General features: G+C 34.6%; 1 protein-coding gene across 8 annotated transcripts in view; it reads right to left on the bottom strand.

Annotated features, from left to right (window-relative positions):
- The window catches only part of RyR (Ryanodine receptor), a 371,941-nt gene that overhangs the window by 164,443 nt on the left and 183,630 nt on the right, over positions 1-23,868 (bottom strand). For 5 of the 8 annotated variants that reach the window (XM_069842181.1, XM_069842183.1, XM_069842182.1 and 2 more), the window contains 7 exons: positions 23,297-23,505; positions 19,474-19,714; positions 16,401-16,474; positions 15,616-15,695; positions 12,074-12,161; positions 8,535-8,655; positions 1,314-1,413 (listed from right to left, as the gene is read on the bottom strand). In XM_069842181.1, the coding sequence (XP_069698282.1) occupies positions 1,314-1,413; positions 8,535-8,655; positions 12,074-12,161; positions 15,616-15,695; positions 16,401-16,474; positions 19,474-19,714; positions 23,297-23,505 (913 nt within the window). The remainder of the gene's footprint in view (positions 1-1,313; positions 1,414-8,534; positions 8,656-12,073; positions 12,162-15,615; positions 15,696-16,400; positions 16,475-19,473; positions 19,715-23,296; positions 23,506-23,868) is intronic. The other 3 variants (XM_069842186.1, XM_069842184.1, XM_069842188.1) reach the window with 1 other exon arrangement.

Raw genomic sequence — 23,868 nt, 5'->3', positions numbered from 1 at the left:
CCGCCAGAGAACTCTAGCCTATGGTATCATGATATGTGATAGTTATGCCATCTAGCAAGACTATTGTGCATGATAAATTCGTGGTGGTTCTTCCTTCTTCTAGTGATAGACAATATAATGTAATAAGAAGTAATGTTTCTCTTTTACTGTAACTACATACTTACGAAAATAAATAAACGAATAAGTGAATAAATATTGCAATCCCCGAGACCCAAACAATAAATTTGCAGATGATATTACGTGCTCAGTTACAGCCTTTCCCAATTTTAAAACCATGAGTCGCAAATGACATAAAATTTAGTGCATTTTGAATTTATTCTCAATGGTACAATTATGCCATTCTAAGCAGTCTTCATTAGCCAAAAAGACGAAAATTGTTTCACATGTAGCAAGTAAAGAAGTAGATTTTCAATTATAATAATGTTCCTAATCCAGGGAGGACAAAATACCAGACACATCGAATTTCGTAGTAATATTTATATTTTGTCCTGTTCTGAAAGAAAGTGTCAATCGTCCTCCGTGGTCCAGCAGTTTTTATACTAGACTTGGATTCAAGGTTAGCCTGGTGAAATCTGGCTGAGAACGATAGATTTTTTTGGGCAAGAAAATCTGGAGTACGATTTGCACTGGGAGGAAAGAAAAACTGTGGATTCCATGTTGCTTAATTTGCAGCATGTAGAAGATCCTAACAATTAATGGAATGTATTAGCAAAATTATGTCAGCCTTTCAATTGACCACGTACTGTTCCTACTATTTAAGTCTAGACGTCTCTGACATCTCACTGACGCCAGAGTACTGTTTGTCTCTCAACACCACATATTTCATGTAGTTGGCTTAGGGTAGAAACATGCTAAGAAGTAAAGAAAGTGCTAAGACTTACGTTCAGGTTCTACAGAAGAATTAAGAAATGTTATAAGGAAAGCTTTCAAAGGAATAAGAAAAAGAAATCATTTGTGGCAAAGTGTAACACTTATATAGATGATGTAGAATGTAATAGGCTCTGAGGATGGTGTCAAATAGCACCGAAACAGCTGTAAGCCGCACATGCTGACATAATTAACACGAGTAAGATCGCCATTTAATCAATTATTAATATCTTGCATTACAAAAAAAAAAAAAAGAGAGAGAGACAGGGAGAAAGAGACAAAAGAGGGTATGCTAAAGTTCGATTTATTTTTAACGTTATTTTGCTACACTTAATAATTCACTATTAGATATGATCTTATATTTAACAAACAACAAATGCCTCAAGTGAGCTCCGTGCAACCCACACACCACATTCGAACCTGACACAAGACACATGTTTACTTACTGATAGTTCTATCAAACAAGTCTAGGAAACAGCCCACTACATCTCCTACTTGATATTGCCTGCCAAATGGATCACTAGCACCAAAGTGTATCTTGATAGCCTATATAACCATCAAGTGACGCCAAGAAACAAGAAAACATACTGATACTTTGTGAAAAATAATAATCACAACACAATAAGTGGTGTTAACTTATAAATAACATTTTCTGATAAAAACATACACTCTTTCAAGAAAGTATGCTGAAACTTAAAACCCAGTATTATAATTCTGAATGCCCAGAAAAGTAAACACTAGAAGTTCAATTTTTTTTTTATTTAATAGGCTGGTTTACGAACTTCATGATATGGGACAATTAAATTACTGTACACAGCAAAATTTCATTATAACGCCATAGATGTAATCATGTATCTCTGAATCACTGAATAATTTATTTTTTTCAACAACATTATTAAAATTCGAATGATGCATAAAGCACAAATGCTAGTAGAAAAAGAAAAAAACTGTGTGGTTAGAGGGTACTAGTGTTAAAGTGACAATGGCATTTTTCCACACTGTAATAATATAATAGCTTCGTATTATTTCTGGAGAGAAGAGTAGGTATTCAACAGATACTGTGTAGCCCATTATGAAGTGCATGAGGGGAAAAATTTATGTTAAAGACTGACTTCATGTTTTTTTGCAATGCTGCACACTGATGTTAATGTTGATAATTTGTATCCAGAATCACACTGAAAAGAAAGTTTATATTTATCTTTCTTCCTGCAATCAGCATTTTGAGGTGATTCCAAGGCGAGTACGTGAGTTGCAGAATCAGGGGAAAATAACGACAAGGCAAGTGAAGAAAAATGGAATGGATTCAGGTAGCAGTGATGAAGGAATAAAGGCGAATAGTAAAAAGAAACATTATGATTTAAGAAGTTGGTGTAGTGGGGAAGTAGTGGGGGAAAATACAAGAAAATAGTAGGGGTGGGACAAGGATATCAATAGGAAGTGAAGTGAAGTGAAGTGAGGGGAGGATATAAGTGTGGGGGTCAGCAGTGGAGAAGTGGGGAAATATAGATGGATAGGCCGGTGAAGGAGAGGTGACATGATACATTTAAAGAGAACATAAGTGAAAGAGACGGAAGTAAGTTATGACTTGCATAAATTTGCTATGTAATAAGGTGGATGGCACTGTATACAAATATGTGAAGTGCCATCTCACCGGAAGAAAGTGCTTAATGACATATCATATATCATATCATATCATATATTTATCTTTCTCTAATAATACGTATTCATTTCAAGCAGCTCATTAGATATGTAGGCCTACTTTACTGAAAGAGATGTTTACGTATACTGTATTTATGCATATAATATTGATTTAATAGTATCTCTGCATTAAATCATAGTTGAAACTGTGCTAAATGACAAAAAGCACTCATACTTTACGGAAAATGGCTCTTAATTTTATCATAACTGATTGCAAAAACCATACTGCAATGATTATCATTATTTTTGGCGTGACGTGACTTTCATACAATTTCCCATGTATATCAGTTATTGTTATCTGTTTTCATTACTGTAACTAGGCTACATGAGATTATTGCTCCTTTCTATTAGAGTTCTTTTTTCTATAAAAAATACATATACACCTCTTTTTTTATAGGGTTGTATTTCACTGCTCTATATACAAGCATAAATATTTATACTGAGTGTCTCAAAAATAAACCAACAAAATTTTCTGGAATATTCTTTACTGATAAACGTTACTGAACAAGTCCGTAAGGGCTACCCTCAATGGGGGGCAGTTCAATATTATTATTTTATATTATAAATTCTGATGGTAACATTTAATTTACTATCAGAATTTATAATATTAACAAGCAGTTATTACTTGTTCAATAACGTTTATCAGTGATTATACAAGTGTTAAAAGAGTGTACCAGTATCCAAGAATGAAAAATGTTCTTTAATTAAAAGAAACCACAAAAGCGAAAGGCTTCCACCTTCCAACTAAAATAACAAATAAACATGATTTGTGACTAGGCAGTGTGTTGGTTACATTATATGTATTGGACATTAGTTTACTTACTGCTTGGTTCAACTTCTAACTTGCCACGGAATTAGAGAACAGCTCTCCATACACTGTTTATTCTAAGTTAAGTGAAGATTGCATAACTTTACGTATTAAAAAAGTGGAAATCATTTGAGCGAAAAGAAACAAAACATCGGGAATGTTTTTCCTACATAAAAAAACACTCGCACGCACACACACACATATCTACTATTACTCTCAAATCTTTATTCATCTTCATAAACCAGCCTAATAATCCTTTATACACAGATATCAAAATCGAAAATAACAGACTAATTATTATAAACAATTATGCAAAAAATTCTGACAGAATTTAAAATGTAATAATGTAATAATTATTTTTATTAGAGAAAGTAAGCACAAAATCAACATTCAGAATTATATAACTGGGGAGAATCAATAACTAATGTAAGCACTATATTATTGTATTATATAATAATAAGGCCTTGTTTAAAAATAAAGTAACTACACAATATCGTTGTAGTGGAAATAAAGCTGATAAATTCTTCTCCAAAACGCGATATGGAAATGTTCAAATATGCTGAAATCAGCCACTATCTAGAAAATACACTTTCACCAGTAAATAAGAGAATTTCTAGAAATCATAAACATTATTGAAAATTATTTCTTCAGATAATAACACATAATGTTAATTGAATCAAGTAATTATTTTATATAGGCTACCCATATAGTCGATCACTTTATTGCAGAACTAAAATTGACTGAGTCGTTTTCGAAATTATTTCAGAGAGCAAAATTATAATTAAATTAGTAGTTATAATCAATCTGTAAAGTTTCATTTCAATTACATACATGTATGATCATGAGCTTTATTTCCACGTTATACACTTGATGCACTTACTTAGTTTTAAGTAAATATCGTACCAGCAGTGGCGGCTTCCCCCTTTGTGCTAACATGCTGCAGCACACTACAAAATTATCGTCGAAATAGTATTGTTAAAAAACTCACATAATACAAATTCTGCTTATGATAGTTCACTATTTTCGATAATTTAGTGTTACAGACTCAATGGAATCCATCCTTACTCTCAAACGTTTCCAACATGCTGATTCTCAATTCAGCATAGCTGTCAGTGTCTGCTCACGCACAGAACAACACTTCACCTCGCCTTTCCAAGATATTTTATCCTGTTTTTTCACACAACACTGTGCTCATTATTGTGCAGACCAGTACGCTCTTCTTCACTTTATTTTGGTGAAAGTTGCTCTTTTCCTTTTTAAATTCTTTAGTTTGTAGCAGTCGACGAACTGCCTACACACCGCTAAAGATATAACTTTGAAATAAAGAAATGTTTTATATATATATAGCCTATTTTTGCTCTTCATGTTTTTCATATATATACATATAGTTAAAATGAAATACATTTTTAATGTTTGTGTAAAAAGGGTCACTTTTATATAATCTCAGCAGATATTTTCAAGTTTATTATCTACAAGTTACGGGTCTATGTTGGCTTACCTTTCGGCGAGAGTCCGTTAAAAATAGGAGTTATTTTCTACTTTCAAAATAGTGTGTGCAGGTTTATAGGATTCATTATCTTGTACTGTGGACATTTTAAAATGTATACAGTGAAACCTCTCATTAACTGACATCGAAGGGACGTAACAATCTGTCCGCATCTGGGAGGTGTCCTTTATTGGGAGGGAGGCTCCCCAATCTAACAGTAAATTTATAATATGCATTATGTATCCCTTCACGCTTTAAATGAAATATATTACTGTAGTTTAATTCTAAATACAGTATAGTATAGTAAATTCTTTGCAAATTTGAACTACAATAGATAAGACTGAAAAAGGAAAATGCAGTACTGTGCCATGCAATTTTATTCTAGGTCTACCATTATGCAGTACTGTAATTTACAGTTTTCAACTTAACCTTTATGTTTAGGTGCCATGTCTCTTGAAACAGAAAAATTGGTTGAGGTGAAGAGAATAATCCTACTAACCTCATCATGTGTCGAATATAATTTCATGATGGCGGAAACCTTAGACCCATCAGACAGGTTAAATTTTATGACTTTGTTTATCCACTCCCTTCCAGTTAACAAAGAATAGCCGACTGGCTAGTGATAACCTACGAGACCCTTATTGTCTTCTTTCATGTTAAGGAATTTCTGTACTAAGTTTTCCATTGTTGTAACACATTAGGTCTTGAAATCGAAGTTCTGTCCGCAGTCAGGAACTAAAGCAAGCTTTAGGACTGTGAAACAGCTGTCCGTGTTCATGTCTGAGAGTGTCCATAAACGAGAGTTAAATTTATCATTATTTCTATATTATTTCAGTTGGGACATAAAAATCTGTTCGTATATGAGGAGTGTCCACATCTTGGGGGTGTCCTTAAGGAAAGGTTTCACTGTATTCTGTTGTGTGTCTACATTTTGTGCCTAATGTAATTAAAATAATGTGACATATAATATTAGTGTGTGTGTGTGTGTGTGTGTGAATCCAGAGGTAGCGTAGTTTTAAAAAATATACAGTAGCTATATCATGATGAACTCTATCGATTCAATACTCAAAACTGCTTTAACTAAGCAGACATTAGAAGATAAAATTAGAATTACAAATCTAAGGCAGCCAACATCAGATCTCAATATTGTGCAGAAAGCAAAGGCTGGTAAAAGCTATGTGTACATTAGAAAATTTATGAGAACAGTGACGGAATATGTAGATGAAAATACAAAACGCTCTGTTCTGCTTCCCTTGTCTGTTATTCGGTAGTGGTGATTCATGATCTATGACAGGTGTTAAAAAAAAAAAAGGACTTGTTACAAGTACGAAGGACTTCAGCACCAAAGTCAAGACAAATTAAAAATAAAATGTCGACGAATGGATTTCAGCTTAAAAAATTAGACGAGTCTAAAAATATTTTGTAGCACGCTATTATTTTCAGGTACGAGCCGCCACTGCAGACCAGTAATAAGAATAACTGATACAGAGATCAATTTAATAGTCATTTTAACTTAAATTTGTACTAACTACTGAAGGGATATCACGATATCAAAATGAAGAAATAATAATTTAAGTTAGATAAATTGATTGACTATAAATACCTATTGTTACAATGTGACAAAAGCAAAATCTATCGTACACGGTAATCGTACAAATCAAATTCATTGTTAAAATAATTATTTCTTTTTTTTTTTTTATTAAACAATTGTTTAGAGGAAATTTACATATAGGGCTAAATTCAAAATCGTATCATCTCTCTTATAATTATTTTATTTTAAATTTGGATGAAATGTAGACAAAACCTTGTCTTTTCTGTTATTTTCTAGGTGACTAAGTGATTATTATTTATATTATTCTTAATGATATCTGATTAGCCAATAATTCCACATTTAGAAGTCAGTTGTGATTCTGACGCTACTAGTCTCATCTTGTTCGGAATCATAGTACTTGAGATTGTATGATTGATTACATAATGTTATATCTAAAAAACAGAAATGCTTTCCATCGAACAACTTAAAGTTTAAAATATAACATTGATTTTGAGCCTTCACTTTATTACTTCCAGCTGTACCTGTACATAAAAGTACAAACAACTATTATTTAACTACTCTGATAAGGAAACTGTTACAGATTTCATCTGGAAACCTCCACTCAAACTGTCCACATTGTTATTTTCACAGTAAATAGACGAATACAAAAATTAGCTAACCATTGTACCTGTAAGATTGCGAAATTAAAAAAAATTTGGTAGCCCCCAACTGTGAGTAGATAGTTCTCACTCATCTGACAAAGGTTATCTTGTGCGTCACATGACAATGAAGGCATTCACAAGAATGCAATCTGAACTTCTTTCTCCAACTATGTGCCGTTATCTCTTATGCATATATATAAATCCCACAAGGGTAGCTGTCCTTCAGTAAGGGTTGCCAAAAGACACAGCATACTAAACAAATAAAATAAAAATAAACATTTGCGTTATCACTATTTACGATTTTTATTTTCAAATGGAAGCTACCCTTGGGAAAGTACTTTTATTCAATAATAAATTATTAGTAATCAAATAGAATATAAGGAAATTTAGGTGTACAGGTGATTACGTAAAATCTAAACTGAATATTTCATTACGTCTATAGCAATAATTTTCAAAATATTTAAAGGAATTCCAAAAGACTTAAAAAATTCAACTGAGAATTTTGGAATTGTTCCCCTTGCTCCGAACAGTAGGCCAAATACTTCAATCTATTCTTGTATATGATAATAATCCCTAAGTATTGAATTGTAGGGTCATAGATGATCTTCTTTTCTTCATGTACTGCTACAGGTTGTTCAACTGCAGTTTCAAAGCGCATGGTGGGATCAATGATAATTGCTCTGTCATTTCTTCTATCAATGGCAATGATGTCAACTCGCCGAGAACTTCCATCTTTTGCAAGGCAGTGGACTTCTTGGTGAACCTCGTAGAAGGAAGGAAGACTTTTAGCAATAAGTTCTTGTATTGCATGGTGTCTAGTATTCTGGATGAGAGTTCCATGTTAGCAGAATCCCAGGATGTGGGGTAAGGTTTCTATCTCAGTGCAGTGTCTGCACTGGGAGCCATCCTGAAACCGACCTGGCACGGCACGCACGTTTGATACTTGTCCTTCATTTTAATTGCCTCCTTCCACTCAGATACAGAGAGAGACCATCCCTTGTTTTTATCCAACGGTTAGCTGGTATGTATTCCTCAAATAATGCCACACCTCTGCCTTTCTACTTGAGTGTGCACCATTTTTTGTATTCCTCATCTCTTAATATATTTCTCATTAGGTAGTCAACTTTTTATATTTGTTTATTCGCTGTGGAGATCTGACTGTGTGAGCAGTTTGAGGGGAGATTACGACGTAAGTTCATCATAGTTTCCTTGTGAGTTTTATGGGAGTTTGAATATGAACGTGAGTAAGAATAATAACACTCAATCTTCTGTATTACTGACGAATCTTTATAATGATGTATTACGTATTTTTTTAAAGTAAACTTGTTACTACAGGTAGTAATACTCTGCATGTTGTACTTCGGTAAAGACTTCTTCTGGAAAAATTATCAATATTTACAGACTCACAATTTCAGAAAAGAGAGACAGAAAAAAACAAATTCCTTATAATTTTAAATACCTGAAAATGATAGTAGAACTTACGTTATATCCGTCAAATGCCCATGAGTATTCATCACTACCAAGTTGACATCCAGGATCACTGTCAGCACGGGCCCAGCCAACACGCATTGGCCCAGCAGTCATAATCTCAAATTCAAAATACCTACGAATGCAATGGAATGTAATTATTAGATTTCAGTACAATACAGGGTACACGGAAGAGGATTAATGTACGTAATTATTTTTTATATTACAAGGATTATCCAGAAATCAACCTCCAATTGGTTCACAAAAAAATATACAGTGAAACCTCTTATTTACGGACATCGAAGGGACGTAACAATCTGTCCGCATTTGGGAGGTGTCCTTTATTGGGAGGGAGGCTCCTCAATCTAACAGTAAATTTATAATATGCATTATGTATCCCTTCACGCTTAAATGAAATGTATTAGGCCTACTGTAGTTTAATTCTAAATACAGTATACAGCACTACAGTAAATTCTTTGCAACTTTGAACTACAGTAGATAAGACCGAAAAAGAAAAATACAGTACTGTGCTGTGCCATGCAATTTTATTCTAGGTCTACAGTTAATTTATAGTTTTCAGTTTAACCTTTACGTTCAGGTGCCATGTCTCTCGAAACAGAACAACTGATTGAAGTGAAGAGAATAATCCTACTAACCTTATCATGTGTCGAATACAATTTCACGATCGCGGAAACCTTGGACCCATCAGACAGGTTAAATTTTATGACTCTGTTTATCTACCCACTTCCACCTAACAAAAGGTAGCCAGCTGGGCTACAAGACCCTTATTGTCTTCTTTCATGTTAAGGAATTTCTATACAGTTCTCAAACTAAATTTTCCATTTTTGTAACACATTAGTCTTGAAATTCAAGTTCTGTCCTCAGTCAGGAGGTAAAGCAAGCTTTAGGACTGTGAAACAGCTGTCCGTGTCCGTGTCTGAGAGTGTCCGCAAGCGAGAGTTAAATTTATCATTATTTTTATATTATTCAATACCTAATTCCCTCTTTACCCTTTCCCATCCAGTCCTCTGACTGAACTCTTACTTTCTTCGACCCCGACGGCATTAGAGCATTCGAGGCCTAGGGGTTCATTTCACTTTCCTTCCTCCTCTTTCTACTTTTCTGTTCCTAGTGCTGACCTGCTATGGCACTAAAATCGTCCTCCAGTGGCTTAAGGAGGGAAAGCTGGTGATCAACAAGATCTCCCAGCTAGGTCCAATGGACCCATCGACCAACAGCAGGTGTGGTCCTCCAGACATTCTGGAGGTTGTGTGTGAATGAAGTAGCCACCAAAATGTTAAAATATGGTGTTCACTTAAATCGGCTACAACTTGCCATTTTCAAATATTGAAGTTCAAGAGGTCAAATGACTTTATTGTCAAACGCCTGGCATTAGAAAACAACAACATATTATTTCAGTTGGGACATAAAAATCTGTCCGTATATGAGGAGTGTCCGTATCTTGGAGGTGTCTGTAAGGAGAGGTTTCACTGTATATATATTGCCACAACAACACTGCACAAGTGCAGTAGCCACCAGTAACCTGTTATATCACTGAACACCAACCCACTGTCTGTCTGCTTAAGTGGTGCAGAAACAGTAATCAATAAAAGCAGACCTGTCGTTTCCGCTATCTCCAGTTAAGTGGTGCATGCTCTGATTACTTTTCTGTAAGCACAGATTCGGCACCACCAAGATTCATTGTCGATTGTGTGGTGTGTATGATGATAATGATACAAGTGACGGTTTTACAAGGAATTAGCGCAGGAAATTCAGACATGGGCGCACAGATGAGTATCAAGAAGGGAGACAAGGATGACATGCATTTTTGTCTGAAAACTCGTTCAATAAGTCGATAAAATTGTGCATGAAAGACATCACTTCACGATTTTACAACTTTCTGATGATTTTCCGCAAATTTCAAGGGATACTCTCTTGGGAACTATCATAGACAGATTAAGTTACCACAAGTTCTGTGCAAAGTGGGTACTGTGCCAAAACAATAGACTAACGTTCATAAATTCAAAGAATAGGCTCAGCCTTGATATTTCTTCAGTGCTACCAGGAAGAGGAAGAATTTCTCGACAGAATCGTGACTTGAAACGAGATATGAGTACAGTTCACCTAGACAACTAGAAAAACGCGCGCGCGCGCACGCACACACACATTTTCCAAGCAAGTCCAAGAATTAAAAAAGTAGAAAATAAAAACACTGTCCAAAAAGAAAAAAAAAAGACACTGTCAAACCGAGAAATTATATCTACAATATTATTCTATAAAAGCAAAAGCATTTCGATGACAAAATTCATGGCACCAGGGACCACTATAAAGTCAGAAGTTTATTATGAAACACTGAAGAAACTTCGGAGGTCAAACCAAAACAAATAGTATGGAATGGTCACCAAGGGTGTCACAACAATGATGCATGATCCCTGACCGCAGCTCTCACAAAGGCTTTAATCAAACAGTTCAAATGGGAGAATTTACTACTTCTCCTACAGCCCAGATTTGGCACCAAATAACTACCATCTCTTCACTAAGATGAAGGTCTGATTTGCTACTTATAATCCATGGCGCTACAGCCCATGAAGGGCCTAGACCGACCAGCCAGCTGCTGGTCTCACGCCCACATGCCGAAGCAGAGGTGAACGATCATCCAACCAGAATGGAGGTATTGTGTGGTTAGCACGATGATCCCCCCAGCCGTTATAGCTGGCATTCACAACCAGATTTCGCTACCTATTGTAGCTCCCCAAGTGCATCACGATGCTGGGTGGGCACCAGTCCCATACACTGGCCGAAATTTCATGAGAAAATTTCTTCCCCCACGAGGACTCGAACCAGCGCACATTCCGTAACGCAGTCCTAGGCAGGATGCCTTAGACTACGACACCACGGCGCAGGACGATTTGCTACTTAGCACTTCGAAACCAACCAGGACCTCATGAAGGGACTCAACAACTGGCAGGTATCCTGGTAGTTATTTAACAAGGATTTCAAAAAGCTCTTGCCATGGTACAATAAGTGACTGAATTTTGGTGGTGAATATGTAAGAGAAGTCATGTCTATATCTATACTCTATATCTATGCCTATACTCCTGACCACAAGTGTTTGCTCAGAGGTAAATTCTTTAATTTATATTTCTGTTTTGTTTAAACATTTGACATACTCGTATTCATTCTTATTTGATGTATATTGGTATAATAGTTTTTAATGTATTTTTGTTTCTATTATATTTGATATGTATTTTTCCCGATTTTAATAATTACAAGAAATGTGTGTTTAAATTTGAATTTGAGGTGATTTTCACATACAGTAAATAATTTCTTCTATTTTCTGTTGTTTTTTCAGCAGCCAATCTGAGATTGATGATCTGAATTTCCCTTGAACTGGAAGATTATATTTTGGGTAAAAATCTATGAACAAGGACGAATATAAAATAATGCAATGCAAGATGCTGTAAGATTAAATGATTTTAATTATTCAAATAAAATAGCTTTTTTTCACTCTAATCCTTATTTATTTCTTATTATAACTCAAAAAGATAACTTACCACTTTCCAGTAGTAACAGCATAGTTCTTCTCTACTCTGTAGGTTCTGAATGCCATATGTTTGCTTCTTGCTGCTTCGGCAAGTAAGGCTGAAACCAATGAATATAATGTAAGGTCTTTGTACTAGGATGCTACAGATATTTAAATCAGAACAGACTTAGTTCCTTGAAACAAAATACACTGTAATCAGTATTATTGTTACAATTTTTCTGTTATCATTCTTGTTACTGCAGACATCGTTTGTCTAGCTCTTATTTGCAAAAGAACTTCTAACAGTGGTACTTAGATGACTATCGGAATATTTAATAACAGGAACTGTTCTCAATGTTCCTAAGACTAAGTCTATACCATTTCTTCTTAACATATTACATACAAATATAGTACATAAAGGCCAATCTATTCCCAGTCACTTTTCCCACTTTCTCCATCTTTTAAATGCCTCTTCTCAGATTGCTCTACTTAACCCGTCATTTGTCGCTAACATTGTTGTAACACAGTTTTTCGCGTGTGAGCATTTTGCTACTTGTACTCAATTGAAAGGAGATTGTCTTATGTAAATTACAAAATTTATTTAAACAGAAGTTGCAGTTGATTAAATCTACTACATAGGCTATAGTAAAACGTTGGTTAACCAAAGACTCCTATACCACGATACCGTTTAACCAGGTAACTTGTCCCAATCAGGATTTGAACTCAGGCTCACTCGTTTCACGGTCAGACGTGCTAACTATTACTCCACAGCGGTGGAGAGTCCTTGCAGGTCACTAGATGTCAACTAATAAATTAGAAAGAAATGTGCAGCACAGCATTTTAATAACGTGGTTTGTCGCTCAATAAGGAAAATGCTCACATTTGTGACAGAGCTAAAACGGGACTGATCAAAAATATTACGAATGCGATCATTGTTGATCTAATATAAACATCTGTTCCAGAAAGGTTCAAAAGTCAAGTAGAATGAGCGGAAAAATTGTACTAGCAGACATTGCCAGTTTTACACAGCTATTTTAAAAATGTGAACAAAATGCTCACATGGCGACAAATGGCGGGTTATCTTATGGAACTGAAGAATTAAAGAAGATTCTTTTTTTAACCTGGGAGAAGGTCCATACACGTTATAACATGAGGAAGCAGATGTGGTCAAAAAGACCACGCTACTGAAAATGTTATTAAGCTCAACTTACTGATTTTTGCTTGAGCATTTTGTCTCGTGATATTATTTTTAATTGAAACATTATAAGATATTTTAATAATATAAAATAAATTTTGAGATAAATTTTGTAAATAGTAAAGTCAGTGTTGAGAAAGTGTCAGTTAAATAGTGTAAATAGCAATCAGTGTTTGTCAAAGTGCTGGTGTTAGTATTATGTAGACAGTGCATAAAATGAACAAAGAACAAAGTGCAGACACTAATTAAAGTTTAACAGGGTTAGTAACCACGTCACGCAAGCAGTATAGGTACACGACAAGCTTGCCTGGATTGGCTCACCAAGTGAGTACACTTGAGCCATCCCTGTCGAGGGGGTTCTAACCCCATCACAGGAGGCCTGTGCCCATCATGGGACAATACGGCTAGCTTTCATTCATTCATTCATTCATTCATTCACAATCTTAGAACAATTCATTACATTTTTGCATTACATTTTTTTCTGTTTCAAAAATTAATTACAGTATTTATTTTTTCTTTAATGCTATAAACTAAATTGCAGCAACACAATGGTTGAACTAAATCTCATACTACAAATGGGCAAAATATCATAGTGCTTTTATAAAAATAAGGTAACACAAAAAGAAAAATTCTGCAGAAATGAATATTACAATATTAGGTAGAAAATGTGAAATAATATATTTTACATTTTACATGAAATCCAATCTAATATTATGGAAGTAATGTTAACAGAACTAATAAAGTTACACAAATAATATATCAATATTTTATGAATAACGCATGAATCGTTCTTCATATAAAACGCAAAACAGAATAGTAAGCTGTTATTTATATAATGTGAGGACTGTCCGATAACACAGAAAGAACGAGCACATAAGTGCACAGCTGTGATTGTTGCAAGTACACAAAATGTCAATAATGCTATAATTAAGGTTATGATGGAGTGGGAAAGTCACGCCATCATAATGTTGACAGTTTAGTGTAACGCGCCTTACTGGAATATGGGAGAATACATTTTCATGTTGTAGGCCTAACATGGAAGAGCACACATGGTCAAAAACACCACGCCATGAAAGGAACACTTAACTGTTCGAAATAGAGCACAGCTTTGATTAATTCAGGTGCACAAATTGTCAACAAGGCACTAATTAAGGATATGAAATAGTGAGGAGGTCAGAGGTTTCCTGCCATTAAAATAGTGCGGATTTGAAACAAAGTGCGGTCTTTTCCCCGCTACGTGCTTTCTCCTGGTTAAGACATATTTTATATTAAAAACTAGGAATGGAAACCAAACTTCTTATCGAGTTTTATAAGAGAATGTATAGTTAAATACTAAAACCCCTGTTATTTTAAAAAAGAATCATTTTTTAAATATTTATACCGGTAAGGTTAGCGCACTCCAGAAGGAATGCTGACAATAACGGAACAAGAAACACGGGCACCAGAAAAAAGAGAAACCAAGAGTCAGGAAGTGATAGGGAAGAAAGTAGTGAAAAGATTAAGGGTGCGAGTGTAAGTGGAAATCTAGGATGTGAAAGTGAAAGCATGGAGGAAAAAATAAAAGAGGAATAGAAGAAGAAGAAAGAAATAGAAAGAAAGACAGAGATAGAAATAAAGCAGAGACGAACAGTAAAGAAAGGTCAGAACCTGCGACAGTTGAGGATATAGCAAAGGTATTAGATATGATTAAAAATGTGGGGATGTGATCAAAAAGTGCTAGTAAAGGGAAATTGTAAATGATAGAGAAGTATACGGGAGAGAGAAAGTGTATAAGCTATGTGTAGAGATAAATATAAGTATTTATAGGAAGTAAGAGTAGTGAGAAAGGATTAGGTGTAAGTGGAATAATGAGAAAGTGAAAGTGAGCGCAAATAGGAATGAGTGAAAACAGTGAAAAAGGATTAAGAGAAATGAACAAGTGACAGCATAAAATTAGTACTAACATTTGAACGTTGGAACAGTAAATGAATATAGAAGAAAGATAGGAGAAAAGGTCAAAGAACAAATAGGACAAATAATTCAATATGATAATTTATAAAGAAAAAGTGAAATTGAAATTTTAGTGAATAGTAGTTAGAGGAAAAAGGGGGTTTGAAAGGCGTATATAATTTTAGATATATTAGGAGTAATGATCAAATAGAGAATAGCAAATGAAATGTAGGAGAAATACTGAAGGGGAGATTGAACAAGTAATAAAAAAGGTACATAGTGCAATTGGGAGAATTTGTGTAGATGCGTACTGCAAATAATGTGTTACTGTAATATTTAATGGTGGCAACTGATACAGAAATGTGAGGTACACCATTATATGTAAAGAAGTGCTGTGACCAAATATATCATATCATATCATATCATAAAAAAAAAATATTTATACATGCCTTCATGTTGCTCTCCAGTTGGAGGATCAAGATTGTAACCATAAACCAGCAAAGTCCGGACAGTTTCACTTGCTGTATCCCTAACAATAAAAAAGGAGAGAGGTTACAATTTGCCAGCTATTTATTCCTCAGCAAGTAGCAAAGGACTCACTTTCAACGGAAATAAAGGAATAATAAAATTCTTACAGTTTCAAATTATTAAAAATTCATAAACAATGTACAACAATGAGAAATGAGGATAATGATTATATTATGTATTCGCTTAATAACCAAATTATGGGATGCCTAATGCAACTCACTTCGGCAACATCATGTCACATTTAAATTATTTTATACAGTAAAACTTTATTTATACATTGGTTAGTGATGGAGAAAAATTCGCTCTGGCGCGTGGGATCGAACCCAGGTCCCCAGTATTACGCACTGAGTGCTCTAACCACTGAGCTATGCCGAGGCTCAATCCACAGCAGAAGATCAAATCCTATCTCCTTTGGTATTTTCCCTCAGTGACCTCAGGATTCGATCCAGTGCTGTGGATTGAGCCTCGATGTAGCTCAGGTTCGATCCCTGGTACTGGAGCAAATTTTTCTGCATTAATAATCAATTTTGTAGTAAATATCTAGAGTTTGAAGGAGATATCAAAGGTTACACGTAAGTAGTAATCGAGCTTGAGTTTATACATTATATTTTACCATGTAACACTATTATTTCAGTTAATTAAAATTTCACGTTGGCTATAAAAATGTATTTTTTCTATAGGTATTAGCTTTTAATATGACGTATACCTGTTTGCTTTCTTGATCGCTTCATCCACCTTGCTGTAGGGAACAAGATGTGGACTCCTCTTGATATCTGAATCCTAAACATGTAAATATGTGATTTCATTCATTATTAATCATATACCGGGTAAGGTGGGGTTACTTGAGACATCGGGGATATTTGAGCCAAATAAGGTGTTTAGATGTTTTCGTTTATGTGATTTTTGTAATTTTTTAATTCAAATTTTGGAATTAAAGAAAAGAAAATTATGTGTGCATATTATCTCAGTGAATTATAGAATATAGCTAAAGATAATAAACTACATATATACTGTACCCAAATCTATAAAATGTTATCATTTAAGGTTTTATTAACTCAAGTAACCTCATATGAAGTTTAACTTGCACTACATAGCATTTTTAAATGGGTGGCTCAAATATACCCATTTCCTGGGTAACTTGAGCCACTAATAAAACAATAAATAAATACATAACAATAGTGACAATGCAATAAAGCTGCTTGCCTATGGTTTGTATGTCGCAAGATTCAACATATAGGAGAGCAATGAAAGTTTCTCAAGGTATACGTTTTTTGTAGGAGTTAATGAAACTTTCTGAGGTGGTTCAAATATCCCCAGTTTACGGTACTTAAACTAATAATAATAATAACATTTTACTTCGTTATTACACGCAGAATTACTTTAGATATAACCATGACTCAATGGCATAGGAGAAAGAATTACAAAATGATTTGAGTTGGGTGTATAATCCGTGATTATCATAATTACTCATTATTCAGTTTCCATTTTTAGAATCAACAACAAAGGTAAAGAGATATTTTGTAAGTAAATGCCTACGGAAGAAACCAAGCAAAACTCTGCTACTCTCGATGTCTAGAGATCTGGCAACCTGGGGCCTGTTTCTTAAAATGACTACTTAGACTAATTGACAAGCTGACAAGAAATCATAAAAGATGAGTGGTAACTTTTGTTTCTTAAAGCTTTGTGACAAGCATGTCAAGTGACTGTCAATTGTTCATAAATCTGACAAGTAAAATGGCAAATAGCAATATAGCATCGCTTCATAAAATCAGAGAAGAAAAGATTAGTTTTGGTGCATTTTTTTTCCAAAAATAACAAAAACTGAAAAAACTAAAAAAAAAAAAGGAAGGAAATTGCTCTGATGGCTGATAAAGCATTAAATCGAGCAATATTTTTTCTATATTCACCTTCAAATACAATTAAAAACTGTTCTATTTTTGTTGCAGTTACTCTGAATCTCTCATTAAATTAATGTGCATTTTCCACACCAGAATAAACAAGTCTTTTCTGTATATATTCTTTTCCTTTTACGGCTTTGTATTACAATTTCTCCTCCAGAATCACTTGACCACAATTCTTGGCTACTATTTCTTCTTCATTGCTCCTGAAGTATATACTTACATCTAGCAAATTGTAAGTTTGATGGTTTGATCATGCATCTAAAGTTATAAACAAATGTGACAAGTAAATTTCTTTAAGAAACAGGACAACTGTCAGACTGTCAGTGAATTTTACTATTCACTCTGGCTTGCTTGTCACTTGTTCCTTGTCACAAGTCTCTTGCCTCTCTATTTAAGAAACAAAAATCTTGACCAGTTTTGTACCTATCACTTTTTTCCCTTGTCACTAGTCAAAGTAGTCGTTTTAATTTTAAACAGGTTCCTTTCTGATATCAAGTAGCTAACATTCAATGATAAAATACTTGAGATTTTATATTAATCAAACGAGTATGTTTAGAAATGTAAAATATTGTATGTTGTATACTTTTTACATTTCTCAAGAATATAAATTTAACAGAAAATAATACTTGTATGGAAATAAATGAGGTGCCTAGAAGCAAAGTCAGCAATCTCCACTTTGGAAAATTTTACAGTGGAAGCAAAAAACTTTTTGAGGTGTTCACTGAACGACAATTCCATCAAAAACTATTTTCATATGTAAATAGACATCGGAAAAGCAATTTTACATAGTATCTTTACTTCAAAGTAACTGTGGAACAATATATTAAAGCTTTTCATATGGAGATTGCTGTTTTTGCTTCTCAGATATGGATATTATAGTCTTTGCATGTAATATGAGGAAGATTACCAGGTTTTATTGCAGATTTCAGAAGTCATGTGTAATTATCAAATTTAATTCTGGATTATAAACATTACTTTAGGGATAACAAAGCATACAATTTTTTTTCACAATATTAAACATTTGAAAAGTCTTATTGTTCATCTTGCTACACACACAATTCTGGAGATTCTTCCATGAGTTCACACGCACAGTCATTAGTGTTTGTCTCATTAGATAAGTCCAATGCATCTACATTGTCAATTAGTGGCTTGTAAAAATCCAATTTTGCGTTCTGAAGCCAGTTCTCACTGAAGTGGATTTGAAGCAGTCGTTTGACATCAGAAATTTTCTTAGGATGCACAAGATTTGGTTGTAGAGGTGGAATGCGTTTCGGAACCATTTGAGTGACATGAGTTTCTTTTTTTGTTATGTATTTAAAGCAGCCTGTGTCATGCATGTAAAAGTTTTCACCTCTCACCAGGATATTGCGATTATTGTTGGTTGGTCTCTTGAGAATGTTTCTTTATATTATTCATTTTACTGGAAATTTTATGATAGCTGTCTTCATTAAAACAAAGTAATTTAGTTTACTTTTACCTCAGAGAAATAGAACTGACACTGTAATAACCATAATAACAATGAGAAAAAGGAAAGAAGACAGCTGACGGTCACGTGACCAAATGGGATTCTCTGATTGGCCAATGTGGGTATTGCTGGCTTTGCTTCTCAGATTGTCAAATTTGAGCATAGAGATTGCTGCCTTTGCTTCTAACTCCGGTTTTCAATATGAAAATTAAACCATTTACAGCTGCTTTTGCTTCACATAACCTCTGGAGAGTGCTAGAAAACACCAAGGAGAATCCAATGCTGCCATAATATAAGTTTCTAAAAAAAGTGGAGATTGCTGACTTTGCTTCTAGGCACCTCAAATATTACATTGAGCCCAATTAATACAATTTCGTACATAGAAGCACAGGTATTCCTAAGCATCTAATTACCTCATTCAAGCCATATGTCCAGCCTTGTTGAATTCGTTCTTTTGCCCAGAGATTGTGAGTATTCTCTGCCAACTGATCCACAAGTTCCTCCATCTTTGGAGTCAGAGTAATGGCACTAAGATCCAAAGGTGCTGGTTTGTAGCCATTTGATTGTAGAAATGGTTCATTTGGAAGACGAACTGATTTGATACGCGATGGGGGCTTATCCATTGTTATGTAGTAGCCCAAAGCTAAAATTGTTCTATGGAAAGATAAATAAATAAGTTTAATATCATGTAAATTAATTATTGAACATTTTATTTTACATTCTTCTACTAGAAATATATTTTACACTGATTCTTAATTATGTATTGAACTAGGTTAGCTGAGAATAACAATAATTTTGCTAATTAACTTACTAGGTGAAACTGCAATATTAATATTTTCAAATATTATGTTGTTAATTTTACGTAAAAATAATATTAAAATCAATTACCGAAATTGTGATAAATAAGGAGCGGATTCTTATGTAATTAAATATTATTTTTGCGTGTGATAAAACACAATTAACAAAGTTAAACATTCCGAACATGAAGTTTCAAGTTTAAAACCCGAATTTTATTTCACATAAAAACACATATTTTCATAAAAAAATTATGTAAATACATATTTTCAGGAAATGTATTATAAATACATAAATCTTGGCGATTTTTTACTTAAATAATTTTTTACAAGAACTTTTAAATATTTTAAAACTAAATCAATTATATCACCCAGAAGTACGTTATCTTTTTAAGAATTCTTGGTTGCTTCATGTTTCTAAGTGCTGTGTGGTGTATCCGTGATCCATTTTTGTAATAGTATCACCTCAAGTTCTGAGAAGTGCCAGGCAGCATATCAATGTTATTATTAGAGAATAAATTAACATGGACAAGAAGGAGAGATCTTGCAACACATAATTAGGAATGTTTATTGTTACTGAAGATGATTTCATTTCACGCTTTGTTTGTGAAATACAACAAATAAGAGCTTGGGTATGAACATTATTTAATTTAAACAAATCTCTCGCCTCTCGCTTATGTCTATCGAGTAAGGCAATATATCTTGTTGTGATTCCCTGTTATTGGGCTTCGTCAATCGATATCCTTCAAGATATACTGAAAGATGGTTGTTTAAAAAACGATTTGGCATTCCTATTAGCAAATTTAAGTTTTTTGTGTGACATCATAAAAAACCTCGAAACATCCAAAAACCTGTTGTCTGAAACAGGGAGGTGCATTGGAGGGTGTGCCTGTAGGTGAAATTGACGGTGTTTGTGTTTGTAACATTCCTCTCTTAAATATGCACATCTGACGTCCTGCGATGTGGAAAGAACGTTTTCACAGTATAAGTCGTTGTTCAGAGATAATCAGCATGCATTTGTGATGGAGAATTTGGAGATGACCTTTGTTGTTCACTGCAATTCTCGGCCAACTACTAGCACTCAAGTGTGAGTGGGTGAGTACCTAGTAACATTTTTTTTCAAGCTAAGTAAGGTATTTTTGTCATATTTAAAAAAATATTTTTTTTATTTTTAGCAAATATTTTCGTACTTTTTAGCACATAAAAAATAAATATATTTAAATTTTTTAGCACATAAAAATCCGCTCCCTAGTGATGAAAATGACACTATCATGGACTTCATGCTAACAGACTACAGTAAACAATAATTGGAAACAATCTTCAACATGATGGTTGGAAGAAATTTATTTAAAAGACTTCAGTTCCTCACAACATACTAGTACTGTGGACCTCATAATGCGAATGTAGATGAAGCAGATTTAGATATTTGTGACAGAGTGTGAAATGAGAATGTAAGAATAAAAACAAAAACAAATGATGCAGAAACCTGAAATGGAGTTGAGCGGGCCACATCTTGAGGCTAAACTCCAGCAGATGGACTCACAAGGCGACAGTCTGGGATTCCAGGTGTGGGCAAAAGAGCATGGGGCGTCAAAGGACACGTTGGGTCGATGATGTCAGGAAGACCTTTGGAAACCAATGAACAATGGCAGCCAGAGAGAGGACAGTGTGGAAGCAGCGTATCAGCACCAGTGGCGGCTTCTCAAGGGAGTTGCAGGTTTGTACACCCCCCAGTAATGTTGCTAATGTCCCGGCTTTTTTACTATTAAAAATATAATTTTATTTTACAATTTTCATTCATGACTATCTGCAGCTGGCGTATTGTTTTGTACGTCTGCAGGAGCCTCCGAGCCTCTTGGTTTGCAGAGATGTTGAAAACCTATGGAAGGTAGTTTATAGAGATGTTCGACTAGTGCGGGGATAGGGGGGTTAGAGGCGTGGTCTACTGCTATCCTCATTGAGAACGGTTTGTCACACTCCCTGACATGGACACCAACGTCAGTGCAGAAGAAACTAAATTCACTGGGAAAGTATCTGTTTCAACTACACATTTGTCCGAAGTAATAAGCATGAAAAATGTATTCATTCAGCTTGTGCAACGAACAGTCGCAAAGTTCGCATATTATTTTCTCAATCTGCATGCACACAAACGGCACAATACATAAAGCGGCTTGTATTTTGCTTTAAAGTTCTAAGAGTTGTCGTTCTGCCAATAAGTGCTGCTATCTCCCGACAGCCTACGAAAACTGCATTTGAATTTTCTGAACGAAAACATTGCATTTGGTACTTGGTAGCATTCTGATGACGATTCTGTGCTCAAATATTTTTCATAAGGGTAAATCGCAATATAGAGCTCTCACTTTGAGAGAGGAACATAGGTTATGGGTGTTTGAGAAAAAGGTGCTTAGAAAAATATTTGGGGCTAAGAGGGATGAAGTTACAGGAGAATGGAGAAAGTTACATAACACAGAACTGCACGCATTGTATTCTTCACCTGACATAATTAGGAACATTAAATCCAGACGTTTGAGATGGGCAGGGCATGTAGCACGTATGGGCGAATCCAGAAATGCATATAGAGTGTTAGTTGGGTGGCCTGAGGAAAAAAAACCTTTGGGGAGGCCGAGACGTAGATGGGAAGATATCAAAATGGATTTGAGGGAGGTGGGATATGATGATAGAGACTGGATTAATCTTGCTCAGGATAGGGACCAATGGCGGGCTTATGTGAGGGCGGCAATGAACCTCTGGGTTCCTTAAAAGCCAGTAAATAAGTAAGTAAGTAAATAAGTAAATCGCAATATAGGGAACGTAGAAGTCCGCCCACGATCCCTTCTACTTTTGTACTTTCTGTATGAATAGGTATGCTTGTATTTAATCATTTTACTTATTAATTGCATATAAATTAGCTTTATATGTATACGCCCTCAGGTATTCACGGTTTTAAACTTTAAAGTAAAGTATGTTTAACTCCTCTTCGATATCCATTGTGCACCACCATATTTTCAAACCACCAGCCGCCACTGATCAGCACAGCATCACAGAACATCCCACACACAGAAGAGTGCATCGCAGAGGACCAGAGAGCAGCAAAGGAGAAACTAAAAGAACATGTTCAAAAAGTATTACGACTTAGAGGAGGATTCCGGCATGGCTAACCAAGATCGCCTTTATCAGTCGTCTTCCTAGGAAGAGGCCTGTGCCCCGAGGGGACATTATGGGCTGAACTTGAACTCGAACTTGAATGGCCGCAATGAGCTTTCCCATCCTTTTTGTTCACCTGAAGACGAAGGCACAGTCAACCTTTGAAATGTTGGAAGATTGCTATACTCATCACCAGCAATCAAAAAAGTCTAAGCTACACATCTTTTGAATAACACACCACTACCTTCTCTCTCATTCAGAACTATAGAATCAGTATATCAATTTCGTGGTATCTTACTTTAGTGTTTGCACAGCAAGTTGGGAATCGTAACGTTTTTCAGCTGGTGGTAATCTCTCAAATTGAATGAGGCATGGATAAACTTTTCTTATATCATCTCTTCTTTCACCATACTGCCAACCAGCTTCAATTTTATTCATTGCCCACATTTCATGAATATTTTCTGCTAGACGGTCTCTTATACTCTCCACGTAACTTGGAAGTGTTATCTAAGGCAGAAATACAGAAAAGGACAAACATTTAATTTCATTATGGTAAACAAAAATAAATTCTTTTAATTACATCCTGGCAAATAATTACATATTTATTTATTATCTACCAAATAACGTAAAAATGTCAAGTCCTTGTAAATTAAGTTATTATCTTAACACATTAAAATTTACTGTTACATATTTTCATATATTTAACACAAATGACGTAATTCCATGTCAGAGATAACATATTTTGGCCTTTTGCCTTTGTTATCGGTGTTTTAAGACACAATGTAGACAGTTTAAAAACGTTTTCGTAAACGAACAGGCATTGCAGCTGAATACGATAAAATATTATAAGTATCGGTACAGTACCGAGAA

The sequence above is a fragment of the Periplaneta americana genome, chromosome 12 (assembly GCF_040183065.1).
Source record: "Periplaneta americana isolate PAMFEO1 chromosome 12, P.americana_PAMFEO1_priV1, whole genome shotgun sequence".
NCBI lineage: Eukaryota > Metazoa > Arthropoda > Insecta > Blattodea > Blattidae > Periplaneta > Periplaneta americana.
Note: the sequence above shows the minus strand (reverse complement) of the source record. Positions and strands in the feature narration are given on the sequence as shown.